Source organism: Eleutherodactylus coqui, chromosome 3 (assembly GCF_035609145.1).
Source record: "Eleutherodactylus coqui strain aEleCoq1 chromosome 3, aEleCoq1.hap1, whole genome shotgun sequence".
In the NCBI taxonomy this organism is placed as follows: domain Eukaryota; kingdom Metazoa; phylum Chordata; class Amphibia; order Anura; family Eleutherodactylidae; genus Eleutherodactylus; species Eleutherodactylus coqui.
The window spans coordinates 124282318-124300977 of NC_089839.1; the positions used below are offsets into that span (position 1 = coordinate 124282318).

The following is an 18660-nucleotide window of genomic DNA, read 5'->3' on the forward strand; positions in this document are numbered from 1 at the left end:
TACATGCTCCGCCCCTGATCACATAACGGTGATGTCATCACAGATCCTAATGCATAAAATATGTAGAGCATGACAGCAGCCGTGTGTTGACAGCACCTGTAATGATGTCAACGTTGTGTAATCATTTACCGGCTCCGCCCCTGATTACATTACAGTGACAGTATCACAGGTGCTACTTCACTTCATTAAAAAAAGACTGCAGAGATGGACAGCAGCCGTGTGCCGACAGGACCTGTGATGATGTTACTGTCATGTCAACCTTCATCTGCTCTTAGTTCCGCCCCTTTGATGATGTCACCGTCATGTGATCATTCACTGGCACTTTGCTCCCCCCCTTATTACATGACAGAGATCTTACCACAGATCCAAAAGCAGCAGAGGCAGATGACAAACGTATGTAGCACAGCTGTGTGTGCCATCTGTCCCTCCCTTGCAGCACAGCTGTGTGTGCCGTCTGTCCCTCCCTTGCAGCACAGCTGTGTGTGCCGTCTGTCCCTCCCTTGCAGCACAGCTGTGTGTGCCGTCTGTCCCTCCCTTGCAGCACAGCTGTGTGTGCCGTCTGTCCCTCCCTTGCAGCACAGCTGTGTGTGCCGTCTGTCCCTCCCTTGCAGCACAGCTGTGTGTGCCGTCTGTCCCTCCCTTGCAGCACAGCTGAGTGTGCCGTCTGTCCCTCCCTTGCAGCACAGCTGAGTGTGCCGTCTGTCCCTCCCTTGCAGCACAGCTGAGTGTGCCGTCTGTCCCTCCCTTGCAGCACAGCTGAGTGTGCCGTCTGTCCCTCCCTTGCAGCACAGCTGAGTGTGCCGTCTGTCCCTCCCTTGCAGCACAGCTGAGTGTGCCGTCTGTCCCTCCCTTGCAGCACAGCTGAGTGTGCCGTCTGTCCCTCCCTTGTAGCACAGCTGTGTGTGCCGTCTGTCTCTCCCTTGTAGCACAGCAGTGCGTGGTATGTGTGACTCACATGTAGCAGAGCTGTGTGTGTGGAACACACATACAGCAGCGCTTTGCGCTACCAGAAATGTTGGTACTGTAATTTCCTAATAATTACTTGTCAGTCAACCTACGAAGTGGAGTCCAAACAAACAATTGATGTTCACTGATAGCATTTGGTAGCCCAATAAGAACTTTTTAGAAGCATTGCGCTATACAAAAACTCAAAAACATAGTGTGCTTAAGAACACACATTGAAACTTTTTTTCCAGTGCAAAAAAACAGATCAATCCTTTCCAGCACTTCAAGATGCCCCAAGTTATAGTAAAGCATACATACCTGGACTGTTACCAGACAGGCCATCTACATCATATCCATCTGATCCCTTTAACTGATGAATTTTCTCTGAAGCAGGTAACTATAACAAACATCATTGAAAGCAACATAAATTAAAAGCTCAGTTTAAGAAAAAATGCTGTAAGACCCATAGGCCGCCTGCAGACGAGCGGGTCGGATCCGGCGGCGAGAATTCTCGCCGCGGGACCCGACCCGAGAGCCTGCAGGGACGAGCGCGTACTCACCCGCGCCTGGCGGCCCCGTCTCTTTCACGTGCCGGCTGCCGGGCAGCCGGCACATGCGCAGACCGGAGCCGGCGGCCGGGTGAGTGACGTTTCGCGCGGCCAAACCGCGGCCGTCTGCATATGAGTGCGTATTGTAATACACTCCTATGCAGGCTTTCAGTGGCGGAAATCCCGCGGGAAATACCGCTGCGGGATTTCCGCCCGTGTGCAGGCGGCCATATAGTACAGAAATACACTATATAAAGAAACGGTGCACTTACCTGGCATTTAGAGGCTTGAGGGCTGCGGGGTAAAATGAAATAAAAATAATCAGAAAGGATTTTCTGTCTATCTTCTCTTCTTACACATCACAGGAACTGACACAAATACTACAAGCTCTCAATTTCCTGCCTAACATTAGAATGGAACTTGTCCAGCACTGAATACCAGCTCGTGGGGGACAGCTCTACTGACTGCTGCCTGTGGTGTGTTAAAACATGGCCGATTTGATGCAAATTTTGTAAGAGATTTTGGTTCAGAACTGCAGATGACAAACGAAACACAGCAAGACTGAACGCAGCTCACATCAACATGCCAGGGATTTGCATACAACATCGAATACCATGCACCCTGAACAGGACTGTCCGCACCTCATGTACAGCACACTGCACAGACACGCAGGAACATGACACTGTTCACACCGAACAAACAGAGGAAAGCTCAGCAGCCTCCAGCATAGGAGCTGGTATATATGAGCAGCAGACTAATGGTGACTGGCTTGCTGGAGAAATCCACACCCAGCCAGCTCAATCAACCCCCACTCATGGGCTGCGCTGCTGGAAACCCATGTAGAACAACAGATCCGAGTAACATACCCTAAAAGTACCTCCCTTCTTAAAGAGAGGCCTCAGGAGACACAGGCACCCAACACACAGGGGTCTGGTTTAAAAACAAGGCGGATCATCGTGACACGTTCAAACTTGATGCACTACGGTAGTTCCGAACCAGAAATATTGAGGCAATGTGCAGACTAAACACCAAGCAAAAGAGAACAAGTCTCCTAACATAGAATGGAAAATAGACATAAGCTAAACCAGACTTATTCATACGGGCCCAAACATATTACAGATAAAACAGGGAACAGAACTAGGCACAACACATACACAGATGTATTGCCAAACCATTTCCTTTACTTTCTTTGTATAACAGTTCCTCCTTCCCTATCCTTACTATAATCTTCAGTCTCTAACCTTCAGTATATATAATCCTTGCCTTTATAAAGCTTTCTTCTCTTAATACATTCCTTCATTCTATATGCTTATCTAAATACAATTCTTCTTTCTATGTCCTTCTTGAGTTACTGTTATCTAAACTGAATCCTTTCTTCTTTGTTTTGTCTAGCTTTGCTTTAATCATTTTCTTGGATACCATTCTGTTATGTCTAGTCACTCCTACCCGAGTACGTGTACATTCTGTTAAGTCCAGTTCACACCAGAACTTTATTACCAGGAAAATTGCCAGAGGCAAGAGAATAGCCTGATGGTTATACGCTCCCAAACACAAAATAAATTGTATACTTTATTAAAGGGGTTCTGACATGAAAAAAAAAAATTGTACTCACCTTGCCTGGCCCGATCGCCAGGCATGTCCCCTCCAGCCGGCATCTTCTTCTGTGCCTTTAAAGCAGAGCAGGAGCGGTCAAAAAGACCGCTTCCTGCTCTGGTCCGTCCGTCAGGCACTTCCGAGGTGAACGGACGGACCGGCCACAGCAAGCACGTCACAAGCAGTGCTTGCTGCGGGCGGCCCATCCGTCCTGCTGAACTCCGGAGTGCTGAGCATGCGCAGTGGAGACGCAGCCCGTCCTGACTCCTGTCAGAGGGCACCTCTCCATTGCGCATGCGCGCGATCCCGGAGCGGCACAGCTGCTGGAGGAAGAAGACTGACTGCCGGGAGGTATACTAGCACTTTCTGCTTAGGTTAAGCAGCGCTGCTGATTAGAGCCACCTGATTGGTGCACGCTGTGCAGTCACGTGGTGCCGAAGAGCCAATCAGGTGGCTCTAGTCAGGCTGCTTAACCTAAGTAGAAAGTGCTAATATGCTGCCGGGACATGACCCCCCGATGTCAACAACAACAGGAGAACAGGTAAGTATAAGATTTGTATGCTTTAGCAGCCATTAACCCATGGGTTCCCTGGGTCCATTAGGCAGACCAGGGAACAATGGCTGCTAAAGCATAAAAAAATTATTTGTGTCAGAACCCCTTTAACATATATGCAGTCTATGCAGTCACTAAAGGACAAAGACACTTTAACCCTTTCCAATCCACTGTCTGACGTCTGAAGACATTCTGATTGAAGGCTGTACAGCTCTAATGTCGGAAGACGTCTGGCAGGGTATTGTTACTGTATATTACTGGCCGCTATGTTATCGGGGGCCTCTCCAGCATATCACATACCGTAGTACTGGCTCTAGCCAGCAGACGGCACAATTGTATAATTGCAGAAAGAGAAAGCCCCCTAGGAAGCCCTAAATCCAAAATTGGATTGCAAAGGATTAAAATAAAGGAGTAGGTGGCTGAATTAGACCTGCAGTTTGTCCATAAAGTGTATAACTTAGTGTATGTTAGCTAGGCAAGCTGAAAGGGCATGATACAGAAGTGTGGGGTAATAGTTTCCTAGGTAAGCTGAAAGAGCAGTCATTTATAGCCACTATCATATTCACACAGCATGCTGTCCTCAATGAAACAACATAGCTGCAGGCAGCCAATACTGGGACGCACAAAGTGTTGGTTGATAGGGATGCTATAAGAAGCAGCCAACATATAAGATTCAGTACATTGCTATGCTAATTATGTTTTAATCACAGCTGTGACATAGGCTGGAAAGATCAGAGAGCTCTGTATATTCATATGGCATATGAGCTGCTGTGCTAGTATGCTGCGCTGCTATGTTATCCAGTATAATGTAATGCTAATTGTGCATTGAACACAGGTGTTATAGAGATTTAGCAATGTTAGAGTGGTTTCTAGTATAGACACACAGCATACAGTGTTTTGGGAAATGGTGGGAATTTTGCCCGTCAGACAAGTCTCTATTAAACCACAAAGGGACTGCCTAGATATTTCTAAACATATATTGTATATTATCCATCCCTAAACGTCATCTAAAAAACATTAGCCATCCCTAAACCTAATCTAAAAAAAACATATAAACACATACCCTTCCAACATGTTTCGCCACAAGGCTTTTTAAGGTAAGCTATAGACTACACCAGAACCCACACTGAACATAACCCACTCACAACTCATGTTCGGCACATGCACTGACACATAGGAACATAACACTGTTCACACTGAAGAAACAGAGGAAAGCCCAGCAGTCTCTAGCAGAGGAGCTAGTATATATGAGCAGCAAAACCGATAGAAAAATCCACACCCAGCCAGCTCAATTAAGCCTCCACCTTTGGGACTGTGTTGCTGGAAACCCATGTAAAACAACGGAACCCAGCAGCATGCCCTAACAGCCCAATTCCAAAAACATAATTCATATAGGGCTAGGACCTTCAGATGACTAGTAACATAGTATGTTATGCTGAATGAAAACAATTTCCATCTAGTTCAGCCTGTTTCAAAACTAATAATCCTTATTAAAGGGGTTGTCCCGCGGCAGCAAGTGGGGTTATACACTTCTGTATGGCCATATTAATGCACTTTGTAATATACATCGTGCATTAAATATGAGCCATACAGAAGTTATACACTTACCTCCTCCGGTGCTGGCGTCCCTGTCTCCATGGCGCCGACTAAAGCTGCCTTCTCCTTCCATTAGACGCGCTTGCGCTGTCTGGTCTTCTGCTCTGTTGAATGGGGCCGCTCCGGCGTGCTCGCGCCGCACATGTCTTCTGCCCATGCGCAGACCAGCTCTCGGGCGCGAGCATGCCGGAGCGGCCCCATTCAACAGAGCAGAAGACCGGACAGCGTAAGCGCATCTAATGGAAGGAGAAGGCAGCATTAGTTGGCGCCATGGAGACGGGGACGCCAGCATTGGAGGAGGTAAGTGTATAACTTCTGTATGGCTCATATTTAATGCACGATGTATATTACAAAGTGCATTAATATGGCCATACAGAAGTGTATAACCCCACTTGCTGCCGCGGGACAACCCCTTTAAGATATTTTCCCTTAATAAAAAATCTTGGAGCCAGGGAGTCTGTGGGAAGCATCCGAGGTTTCATACCTTCCTGGCAAGGGGAATGTTACTTGCCTCCCATCACTGCCTTAAAGGGGTTGTCCCACGGGTTTTCAACACCCCCCCCCCCCCCCCCGTTCGGCGCGAGACAACCCCGATGCAGGGGTTAAAAAAGAACACCGCACAGCGCTTACCTGAATCCCCGCGCTCCGGTGACTTCTTACTTACCTGCTGAAGATGGCCGCCGGGATCTTCTCCCTCGGTGGACCGCAGGGCTTCTGTGCGGTCCATTGCCGATTCCAGCCTCCTGATTGGCTGGAATCGGCACGTGACGGGGCGGAGCTACACGGACCCCCATTGAGAAAAGAAGAAGACCCGGACTGCGCAAGCGCGTCTAATTTGGCGATTAGACGCTGAAAATTAGACGGCTCCATGGAAACGAGGACGCTAGCAACGGAGCAGGTAAGTGAAAAACTTCTGATAACTTCTGTATGGCTCATAATTAATGCACAATGTACATTACAAAGTGCATTAATATGGCCATACAGAAGTGTATAGACCCACTTGCTTTCGCGGGACAACCCCTTTAACTTTATGGCCATGCAAACAAAATACTTCCTGGGTCCACATGGTTATCAAGTGAGTAAGGGCAAAGATAGGTGGAGAATGTCAGTTTAACTTTCCTGGTATCTTAAACACCAACTGACGGGCAGCTGGTTGATACTGCATCAATCCTTACACCATACATATACAAATGGGGTATTTTATATCCTCCCTTCCATTTTTGCCCCTCCCAGTCCCTATTTCCCAATCCTTGATTTTTCTCTTTTACCGCATGTATCATTCATCTCAAACCGCTCCCTCTCCAACACTCTATTCCTCTCCTCTCTTATCATACTGTCAGACGCAGCCCGGGAGCGAGCCATGCTCCCGGTGACAGTGTCACCCCTGTGCACTTCCCCTCCCCACGTCCCTTTCTCACTCCCTCCCACTTAGCCACAGAACACACCCACCCCCTCTGACCAGGAGCTCCTCCCCTTAAACCCCACACCCTCCTTCCTTCTCCTTCTCTCCAGAACAGTGCCACATCACCAACCAACTCGGGCCTGCCTCTGTCTCCTAGCAACAGCGTCAGGACAAGAGATGTTCCCGCCACAGGTATTGTTCAATCTCCTTATTTGCGTATTAAAGGGATTGTCCCGCGAAAGCAAGTGGGGTTATACACTTCTGTATGGCCATATTAATGCACTTTGTAATGTACATCGTGCATTAAATACGAGCCATACAGAAGTTATTTACTTACCTGTTCCGTTGCTAGCGTCCCCGTCGCCATGGTGCCGTCTAATTTCAGCGTCTAATCGCCCGATTAGACGCGCTTGCGCAAGTCCGGTCTTCTCCCTGGTGAATGGGGCAGCTCGTGCCGGAGAGCTGGTCCTCGTAGCTCCGCCCCCGTCACGTGTGCCGATTCCAGCCAATCAGGAGGCTGGAATCGGCAATGGACCGCACAGAGCCCACGGTGCACCATGGGAGAAGACCCGCGGTGCATCGTGGGTGAAGATCCCGGCGGCCATCTTAGTAAGGTAAGGAAGAAGTTGCCGCAGCGCGGGGATTCGGGTAAGTACTAAACACCTTTTTTTTTTTTTTTTTAACACATGCATTGGGTTTGTCTCGCGCCAAACGGGGGGGGGGCCTATTGAATAAAAAAAAAACGTTTCGGCGCCCTTTAACAAGAGGAGTTTCCTCACTCACAACTTCTAAGTGCTCTCCCTAAGGAGAAAAATCATAGAAAGGTAGAGTTGGAAGGGACCTCCAGAGCCATCTGGTCCGACCCCCTGCTTAGTGCAGGATTCACTAAATCATCCCAGACAGATATTTGTCCAGCCTTTGTTTGAACACTTCCATTGAAGGAGAACTCACCACCTCCTGTGGTAACCTGTTCCACTCATTGATCACCCTAACCATCAGAAAGTTTTTTCTAATATCTAATTTGTGTCTCCTCCCTTTCAGTTTCATCCCATTGTTTCTAGTCTTTCCTTATGCAAATGAGAATAGGGCTGATCCCTCTGCACTGTGACAGTCCTTGAGATATGTGTGGACCGCTATTAAGTCTCCTCTCAGCCTTCCTTTTTGCAAGCTCAACATTCCTAGATCCTTTAACTGTTCCTCATAGGACATGATTTGTAGACCACTCACCATGTTGGTAACTCTTCTCTAAAATTGCTTCAGTTTGTCTATGTCTTTTTTAAAGTGGGGTGTCTAGAACTGATGGCATTTCTGACTCATTTCCCCACCATATAACGTCCCAGTTACAATCTCTGAAAATCCTTTGCCTCCTACACACCAGCAAACCCTCAGCTCAGTCACATCAATTTTTTTTCTATTTTACACTTCCTCCCTTTTATTTCATTTAGTAAAGGTTAATCTTTTATCATTATCTTGTTTCTAAGCCTTTTTTGTACCTCCCCCCCATCATTGTCCTTGTACCTTCTCAGGATTTCTTGCCTTTCTATGTTCACTTCATCCTCCCTTTCTCACATTTTTCTACTCCTACTCCTACTTTCTCCTCCTCTCACTTCATATACCATCTCCTCTAATATTAATCTCAGACTCTCTTACTTTTATTCTCTCTTCAGCATTACTCCACTCCTCGCTCTACTCTCCCACCCCTATTTTTGCAGGGTCATTCATTCCAGGGTCTACACTTTTTTGTCTACATATATTTGTGACTCTGTTACAGCCCTGCATATTCTTAAGCCTTGTCATTCATACGTATGTTTCATCGTGATGATTATACAATTAGTCTACAAATAAAACAATGTATTGATTTTCCATACATTCTTCCACTGTATCTTCATGCCTTTTTATCTATTGTTTTATTTATATGGCTAATTTTTTCCCCTTCCTTTTTTTATCTGAGTGTATTTATCCCTGGCCACCTATCTCTATTCCCATTTCACTGTCCACCCCTTTCTTTCCTTTTATTACATTTTTGATATATATTAGATTTCATTTCATGGACCACCATTTATAGATGTAGATATTATGTAGTGTGTGTCCAGCAGGACTTAAGAAGAGGCATAATTGCCTCTTAACACTTGGTGTTTTGTGCTGGATTTTATTTTACTTTAACAAGGGAACAACATTTTTTACTTAAAACATGTGCACATTTTTCTAAAAAAAATAAAAAATAAAAACGATTGTGCCACTCTCAGTTTTTTGCCCCTTTTCCTTCACTCATTGTTTGGCTAACCAACCGATATCGGTTGCACAGTTACTAAATTGGCAGCACCTCACCTCCCTCCTATCACATAAGATAAAACCACCTCTTGAAATAACTAAAAAAGAAAAAGCACCGTTTGTTTTTTCCCCTGACCGAATCCTCACTGGAGTAGCTCCACCTCCTTTTCTACTATGCTAAAAAAAAAAAAAAATCTGTACGCATTAATGAACGCACTGCAGATTTTAAAATCCACAGTGTGTTTATTATTGCTGCAGATTTTACATGGAAAATCATGAAAAATTAGCTATGCTGGACCTTACTAGAGAGAATCTGTGTGCACATCTACTGGCCAATGCATTGTAGAAGTCAGAGTTTCAGCTTCACGTGTCTGACGCAGCTTTTTCTGGGAAGACTATGCCCTGTGAATACCAACAGAGAAGGAGGCTAGAAATCATGAGGTGAAACTCCCTAATGGACTCCTTGGTCCAGAATGCGTAGACACTTAAATAAAACGTAACTTAAATTGAATCTTTACCCACAAAATTCTGTACCTCTTGCTGTACAATATATTGCCTGCAGATAGAGCAGCATGTTCAACATGACAGGTTTACTTTAAAAAGGGGTTGTTGGGCGTCATTTTTTCACTTTTTAAAACTGATTGTTTACGTGTAAACATACTGTAATAACCAAGCGTATAACATACTTATCTTACCTGGGTCCCAGCAGCTCCTAATTCGAAGCTCCTTGAAGCTAAGCTTGCAGGCTGCAGCAGCCAGTTTACAGAATGTCACAGGCTGCTGTAGCTAATTACAGACCTCTTGAACACGCCCCCACGGGTCTAATATTGATGTTATATTTGTAGGACAGGCCACCAATTATAGCCCCTTCCCAACGTAGCCATTTTTTGATTTTGTATCCCAACCTTGAATGTGTCATAACTAGAGATGAGCGAGCGTACTCGTCCAAGCTTGATGCTCGTTCGAGTATTAGGGTGTTCGAGATGCTCGTTACTCGAGACGAGCACCACGCGATGTTCGAGTCACTTTCATTTTCTTCCCTGAGAAATGTGCGCGCTTTGCTGGCCAATAGAAAGACAGGGAAGGCATTACAACTTCCTCCTGTGACATTCCAGCGCTATACCACCCCCCTGCAGTGAGTGGCTGGGGAGATCAGGTGACACCCGAGTATTAAAATCTGCCCCGCCCGTGGCTCGCCACAGATGCATGCTGACAGAGATCAGGGAAAGTGCTGTCTTGCTGTAGCTGCTATAGGGAGTGTGTTAGGTGTTATATTCGTCTTCAAGAACCCCAACGGTCCTTCTTAGGGCCACATCTGACCGTGTGCAGTACTGTTGAGGCTGCTTTTAGCAGTGTTGCACAACTTTTTTATGTTTTTGTATATCGGGCGTGCAGACCATAGCATCCTCAGTCTGCAGTCTTTTTACATTGTATAGGGCAGTACTGGTAAGGCAGGGACAGTAGTACAGGGAAAGAGATATACTGTCTATATAGGCAGTGGGCTTTTTCAAAAAGATGGGGAAAAATACTATATTTGGGCTGCCTGTGACCGTCTTCAGTTTTCTGCGTGTCTGCTGGGGGTAGTAGTCGCTAATTAATACCCAGCTAAGCGTTACAGCAGGCTTGCGCATAATTGTTTCCTGCCTCTGCTGTGTCCGTTACATGATCGCCGTCATCCCGCCACAGAGAAACAGTATACATATATACGCTGCATACGGTGTCTGTCTGATTTTTCACCTCACCATTTAAAAAAATGGTAGCAAAATACTTAAGGCCTACCACTGCCCTTTGGCCACTTGACTGGTTCTGCGCTGTGAATTACAGTAGCTCAGTCATTCGCACCTAGGTCTCACGACAGGCTTGCGCATAATTGTTTCCTGGCTCTGCTGTGCGCTCCGTAAGCGAAGTCAGCCTCCAACTTGACTGGTTCTGCGCTGTGAATTACAGTAGCTCAGTCATTCGCACCTAGGTCTCACGACAGGCTTGCGCATAATTGTTTCCTGGCTCTTCTGTGCGCTCCGTAAGCGAAGTCAGCCTCCAACCACAGGCCAATAAGCGGCACATTTAATTACAGCGTTCAGTTTCTGCTCTACTCGTAATACGCCATGCTGAGGGGTAGGGGTAGGCCTAGAGGACGAGGACGCGGAGGCCCAAGTCAGGGTGTGGGCATAGGCCGAGCTCCTGGTCCAGGTGTATCGCAGCCGACTGCTGCGGGATTAGGAGAGAGGCACGTTTCTGGTGTCCCCAGATTCATCTCACAATTAATGGGTCCACGCGGCAGACCTTTATTAGAAACTGAGCAATGTGAGCAGGTCCTGTCGTGGATGGCAGAAAGTGCATCCAGCAATCTATGGACCACCCAGTCTTCTACGCCGTCCACTGGCTGCTGCTCCTCCTTCCTCCCAGCCTCCTCACTCCATTAAAATGACACATTCTGAGGAGCAGGTAGACTCCCAGGAACTGTTCTCGGGCCCCTGCCCAGAATGGGCAGCAATGGTTCCTCTCTCACCGGAGGAGTTTGTCATGACCGATGCCCAACCTTTGGAAAGTTCCCAGGGTCCAGGGGATGAGGCTGGGGACTTCCGGCAACTGTCTCAAGAGCTTTCAGTGGGTGAGGAGGACGATGACGATGAGACACAGTTGTCTATCAGTGAGGTAGTAGTAATTTCAGTAAGTCCGAGGGAGGAGTGCACAGAGGATTCGGAGGAAGAGCAGCTGGACGATGAGGTGACTGACCCCACCTGGTTTGCTAAGCCTAGTGAGGACAGGTCTTCAGAGGGGGAGGCAAGTGCAGCAGCAGGGCAGGTTGGAAGAGGCAGTGCGGTGGCCAGGGGTAGAGGCAGGGCCAGACCGAATAATCCACCAGTTGTTTCCCAAAGCGCCCCCTCGCGCCATGCCACCCTGCAGAGGCCGAGGTGATCAAAGGTGTGGCAGTTTTTCACTGAGAGTGCAGACGACCGACGAACTGTGGTGTGCAAGGTTTGTCGCGCCAAGATCAGCCGGGGAGCCAACACCACCAGCATGCGGATGCATATGATGGCCAAGCACCCCACAAGATGGGACGAAGGTCGTTCACCACCTCCGGTTTGCACCACTGCCTCTCCCCCTGTGCCCCAACCTGCCACTGAGATCCAACCCCCCTCTCAGGACACAGGCACGACTGTCTCCCAGCCTGCACCCACACCCTCACCTCCGCTGTCCTCGGCCCCATCCAGCAATGTCTCTCAGCGCAGTGTCCAGCCGTCGCTAGCGCAACTGTTTGACCGCAAGCGCAAGTACGCCGCCAGGCATCCGCACGCTAAAGCGTTAAACGTGCACATAGCCAAATTGATCAGCCTGGAGATGCTGCCGTATAGGCTTGTGGAAACAGAGTCTTTCAAAAAACATGATGGCGGCGGCGGCCCGGCGCTACTCGGTTCCCAGTCGCCACTACTTTTCCCGATGTGCCGTCCCAACCCTGCACGACCACGTCTCCCGCAACATTATACGCGCCCTCACCAACGCGGTTACTGCCAAGGTCCACTTAACAACCGACACGTGGACAAGCACAGGCGGGCAGGGCCACTATATCTCCCTGACGACACATTGGGTGAATTTAGTGGAGGCTGGGACAGAGTCAGAGCCTGGGACCGCTCACGTCCTACCCACCCCCAGAATTGCGGGCCCCAGCTCGGTGCTGGTATCTGCGGCGGTGTATGCTTCCTCCAGTAAACCACCCTCCTCCTCCTACGCAACCTCTGTTTCGCAATCAAGATGTGTCAGCAGCGGCATGTCGCTAGCAGTCGGTGTCGCGCGGCGTGGCAGCACAGCGGTGGGCAAGCGTCAGCAGGCCATGCTGAAACTACTCAGCTCAGGAGAGAAGAGGCACACGGCCCACGAACTGCTGCAGGGCCTCCAACCAGGCATGGTCGTGTGTGACAACGGCCGTAACCTGGTGGCGGCTCTGCAGCTCGGCAGCCTCACGCACGTGCCATGCCTGGCCCACATCTTTAATTTGGTGGTTCAGCGGTTTCGGAAAAGCTACCCATGCTTGTCAGACCTGCTCGGAAAGGTGCGCCGGCTCAGCGCACATTTCCGCGAGTCCAAAACGGACGCTGCCACCCTGCGGACCCTGCAACATCGGTTTAATCTGCCAGTGCACCGACTGCTGTGCGACGTGCCCACACGGTGGAACTCTACGCTCCACATGTTGGCCAGGCTCTATGAGCAGCGTAGAGATATAGTGGAATACCAACTCCAACATGGGCGGCGTAGTGGGAGTCAGCCTCCTCAATTCTTTACAGAAGAGTGGGCCTGGTTGGCAGACATCTGCCAGGTCCTTGGAAACTTTGAGGAGTCTACCCAGATGGTGAGCGGCGATGCTGCAATCATTAGCGTCACCATTCCTCTGCTATGCCTCTTGAGAAGTTCCCTGCAAAGCATAAAGGCAGACGCTTTGCGCTCGGAAACGGAGGCGGGGGAAGACAGTATGTCGCTGGATAGTCAGAGCACCCTCATGTCTATATCTCAGCGTGTTGAGGAGGAGGAGGGGGAGGAGCATGAGGAGGAGGGGGAAGAGACAGCTTGGCCCACTGCTGAGGGTACCCATGCTGCTTGCCTGTCATCCTTTCAGCGTGTATGGCCTGAGGAGGAGGAAGATCCTGAAAGTGATCTTCCTAGTGAGGACAGCCATGTGTTGCGTACAGGTACCCTGGCACACATGGCTGACTTCATGTTAGGATGCCTTTCTCGTGACCCTCGCGTTACATGCATTCTGGCCACTACGGATTACTGGGTGTACACACTGCTCGACCCACGGTATAAGGAGAACCTTTCCACTCTCATACCCGAAGAGGAAAGGGGTTCGAGAGTGATGCTATACCACAGGACCCTGGTGAACAAACTGATGGCGAACAAACTGATGGTAAAATTTTCCATCCGACAGCGCTAGTGGCAGAAGGCGCAGTTCCGAGGGCCAGGTAGCAGGGGAGGCGCGGAGATCAGGCAGCATGTACAGTGCAGGCCGGGGAACACTCTCCAAGGCCTTTGCCAGCTTTATGGCTCCCCAGCAAGACTGTGTTACCGCTCCCCAGTCAAGGCTGAGTCGGCGGGAGCACTGTAAAAGGATGGTGAGGGAGTACGTAGCCGATCGCACGACCGTCCTCCGTGACGCCTCTGCTCCCTACAACTACTGGGTGTTGAAGCTGGACACGTGGCCTGAATTCGCGCTGTATGCCCTGGAGGTGCTTGCTTGCCCTGCGGCTAGCGTCTTGTCAGAGAGGGTGTTTAGTGCGGCTGGGGAAATCATCACGGATAAGCGTACCCGCGTGTCAACTGACAGTGCCGACAGGCTTACATTCATAAAGATGAACAAAGCCTGGATTTCCCCAGACTTCTCTTCTCCACCAGCGGACAGCAGCGGTACCTAAGCAATACGTAGGCTGCACCCGTGGATGGAAGCATCGTTCTCTATCACCATAAAAAAAACGGGGACCTTTTCGCTTCATCAATCTGTGTATTATATTCATTCTCCTCTTCCTGCTCCTCCTCCTGAAACCTCACGTAATCACGCCGAACGGGCAATTTTTCTTAGGCCCACAAGGCTCAGTCATATTATTGTAAACAATGTTTATACGTTTCAATTCTCATTAAAGCGTTGAAACTTGCACCTGAACCAATTTTTATTTTAATTGGGCTGCCTCCAGGCCTAGTTACAAATTAAGCCACAGTAACCAAAGCGATTATTGGGTTCCACCTGCCCTCTTGGTTGGGCATGGGCAATTTTTCTGAGGTACATTAGTACTGTTACACCAATTTTTTTGGGCCCTCGCCTACAGTGTAATCCTAGTAATTTTTATGGGCTTCGCCTGCACTCATGCTACAGCAAGGTGTGTGGGGTTGGCCTACACTTTTGCTACATAAATGTAACTGGGGCCTTGTGTATACTGCAACTACTGAAATGTGAAAGAGAGACTGTTATCTCCCTAAACTGCTGCAGCGGGAATGTTACTGTGGCCTGTCTTGACTGCTACTACTACTAAAATGGAACTAAGACTGTGCTCCCCCTATACTGCTGCTAGTGATATGTTACTGGGGCCTGTCCCTAATGCTACCGCTGAAATGTTACTAATTCTGGGCTCTGACTATACCGCTGCTAATGCTATGTCACTGTGGTGTGGAAACGGAGGCTTCCCAAAGACATGATGGTGGCAAGGCCATTTCCCACCAACGCGGTTACTGTTAACGTACATATTACCAGTCTGACTGGGGCATGCACTGTGGGCCGAAGCCCACCTGTATCGTATGTGACGTTAGCTCTGCTGAGCAGGGCTCTGCAATGGGATACACTTATGTACAGCTGATGGGTTTTGTACCTGCCAGTGTCTACTTATAAAAAACCCCAGTCTGACTGGGGCATGCAGTGTGGGCCGAAGCCCACCTGCATTTAATCTGACGTTACCTCAGCTGTGCAGGGCACTGCAATAGGATTTGTTTATGTACCGCCGGTGGGTTCCAGGGAGCCACCCATGCTGTGGGTGTACACGGAATTCCCATTGCGGAGTTGTACCTGCCTGTGACTATTTATAAAAAACCCCGGTCTGACTGGGGCATGCAGTGTGGGCCGAAGCCCACCTGTATTTAATCTGACGTTAATCTACTATCCGGAGCACTGCATTGGGACAAACTACAGGAGCAATACAGCGCTAATGAGACGTGCACAGCTACGCTAGCATTGGAGTCCGCTGTAGGCCCGCGATTGCTGAGGGTTTGTGCAGAGGCCTATGTCCTGGGTGCAGTGAAAGTCCGCTTCCAGCCTAGGATTGCTGAATCTGTGGGCCGAGGTCTATGTCGTGGGCGCGGTGCAAGTCTGCCATGTTTGGCCGGTCAGATCAATTTTTGGTTCATGTCTTGGGTTTCCTAGGACCCACCTATGCTGTTGGTGCAAACTTAGCTCCCATCGCGGTGTTTGACTTGTCTGGCACAATAACACTGACTGACTTGGGGAGGGGGCAGAGTGCTGACTGCTTTCCCCTTGCAGTGTGGATTGAGCTATGCGACACCTTGACAGAATGAATAGTGTGTGGCACATGAGTTCCCCATTGCGATGCCCACGTTTGCAGCTCCTGACAGAGGTGGCACAGGATTGGAGTTCTCATTGCTTCTGTACAGCATTGTGGGCTATCGCGCCGCCCCTTTTAAAGAGGGTCGCTGCCTGGCCCTGCCAACCCTCTGCAGTGTGTGCCTCCGGTTCCTCCTCATGGCAGACGCACTTATAAATAGACATGAGGGTGGTGTGGCTATGAGGCCAGCGTGTGGCATGAGGGCAGCTGAAGGCTGCGCAGGGACACTTTGGTGTGCGCTGTGGACACTGGGTCGTGCGGGGGGCTTGGGCAGCATGTAACCCAGGAGAAGTGGCAGCGGAGTGTCATGCAGGCAGTGATTGTGCTTTGTTGGAGGTAGTGTGGTGCTTAGCTAAGGTATGCCTTGCTAATGAGGGTTTTTCAGAAGTAAAAATTGTTGGGAGGGGGGGGCCCACTCTTGCCGCTATTGTGGCTTACTAGTGGGACCTGGGAACTTGAGATGCAGCCCAACATGTAGCCCCTCGCCTGCCCTATCCGTTTCTGTGTCGTTCCCATCACTTTCTTGAATTTCCCAGATGTTCACAAATGAAAACCTTAGCGAGCATCTGCGATATACAAAAATGCTCGAGTCGCCCATTGACTTTAATGGGGTTCGTTACTCAAAACGAACCCTCGAGCATCGCGGAAAGTTTGACTCGAGTAACGAGCATCCGAGCATTTTGGTACTCGCTCATCTCTAGTCATAACCTCTTAAGCTTTCATCCAACACAACCATATGAGGGCTTCTTTTTCGCACGTCAAGCTGTATCTATTAAAAGCACCATTTACAGTACTGTGCAATGTACAGGATAAAAAAAAAAAAAGGCGGGGTAAATCAAAAACCTACCAAAGCATATACAGATTTCATTTTTATGGTGTGGTATAAAGGAAGTGTTAACTTTACACTCGAGGCTAGTATGAGTGATTCCTAAATTTATATAGCTTGTTACATTTTCATACTGAAAAAAACAAAACAAAAAACAACAGCTTTGTGTCAGGTGACAGTGGGAGACCCCTCCTCTGTAATTACTTTCATACGGGAGACCCGTCATTGCTGCAGAGCTGATATTCAGCTGATACCTGCTGTGTATGGATAGCAACCAGCTTCTGATTTAATTTATATATATCTTTACATCTCTCACAATATACACACAACCCATCCCTACATGTAGTTGACAATTAACTGTAAAACTTGCATGCAGTTACATCTCAGGCAGATATGTAAATGATGAGAGTTGCAATGTGATTACATGAATGGTCTTGCCACCTAAGCCCTTAAAAGTGGTTCCTCAGCGGCTCCTTGTGTGCAGTGATCTTTTCTTTCGCTTGTATAGAGTTTGTTGACCACTAGACGCCGCTATGACGCAGAAAACAAATCTCATCCAATCACCAGAGTCAGCAAGGGGGCACATTATTGGAATGTGAGGTTGGATGGTCGCATCGATGAATTGTTCCCTACCTGGGCCCTTCTGACCAGACTGTTAGGAGGCATTGAAACCAATGGATGTGTGAGAGCAGACAAGGTGACCGGGCTAAGAACACCCCCAACAGACCACAGGTAGAAAAGAGCTTCTGACAGGCACCAGCAGTTTCAATTGTTTCGTTGTATGCAGGGGCATACCTAAAGGTTCAGCCTCCACCCCACACTCCCCCGTACCCATACCTAGATCGTGCTGCATACATGATCTGCCACTTGGTATAATCTTTATAAACATGACGCATTTCCTGAACATGAGAATTTGTTTGTAGCCCCACAGGCCACTCTCACACACACTGCTTTTTACCGCTATTAGCGCGGTGTCCCGAGTGCCGTACTAAACACGGTACAATACTCCCATAGATTTTAATGAGCTTACTCAAATCTGCGCTGGAACGCGGTGTTTCTAACGCTGTGATTTTCGAGAGCTGTCTGTTCTGTTTTTGCCTTTTCGTGGTTTTTAACACATCTTATCACCCATCACAATGATGGGGTGCATTAAAAACCGCTGTCACACGCTATAACCGGTGTTCGAAAAGGCTGCTTGAAATTCCGGTCAAAATGCCACGATTTCAAGCTGCGTTTTCTGAACACGTGTGTGAGAGCGGCCTGAGGGGGGTCATGTTTTTGTTGCACTTTAGAACCACAATATAAAAAAAAAAAAACACATAAAAAACCTGCATGCAATATTTAAAGATCGCATACGTTATTAAGGAGCTGGAGACACAATTAAGAACTGCATGTGGTTTAGATGCGTTTTTTTATTGTGTGTAAAGTGTGCAAATGAATACAGTAAATCCAGGGAGATGTATAACCTATACCAGAGACAGACAGACAGATAGATAAGATAGATGATAGATAGATGATAGATAGATAGATGATTGATAGATAGATAGATAGATGATTGATAGATAGATAGATAGATAGATGATTGATAGATAGATAGATGACAGATAGATAGATAGATGATAGATAGATAGATAGATGATAGATAGATAGATAGATAGATGATAGATAGATGATAGATAGATGGATGATAGATAGATGGATGATAGATAGATGGATGATAGATAGATGGATGATAGATAGATGGATGATAGATAGATAGATGATAGATAGATAGATAGATAGATAGATGATAGATTAGATATGAGATAGATGTGTGTGTGTGTGTA

The 18660-nt window shown here is 48.2% G+C and overlaps 1 protein-coding gene across 2 annotated transcripts in view; it reads right to left on the reverse strand.

Moving 5' to 3' along the window:
* The window catches only part of CNST (consortin, connexin sorting protein), a 420527-nt gene that overhangs the window by 185320 nt on the left and 216547 nt on the right, over positions 1–18660 (reverse strand). For both annotated transcript variants that reach the window (XM_066596044.1, XM_066596043.1), the window contains exons 7-8: positions 1766–1787; positions 1264–1342 (exon numbers count right to left, since the gene is read on the reverse strand). In XM_066596044.1, the coding sequence (XP_066452141.1) occupies positions 1264–1342; positions 1766–1787 (101 nt within the window). The remainder of the gene's footprint in view (positions 1–1263; positions 1343–1765; positions 1788–18660) is intronic.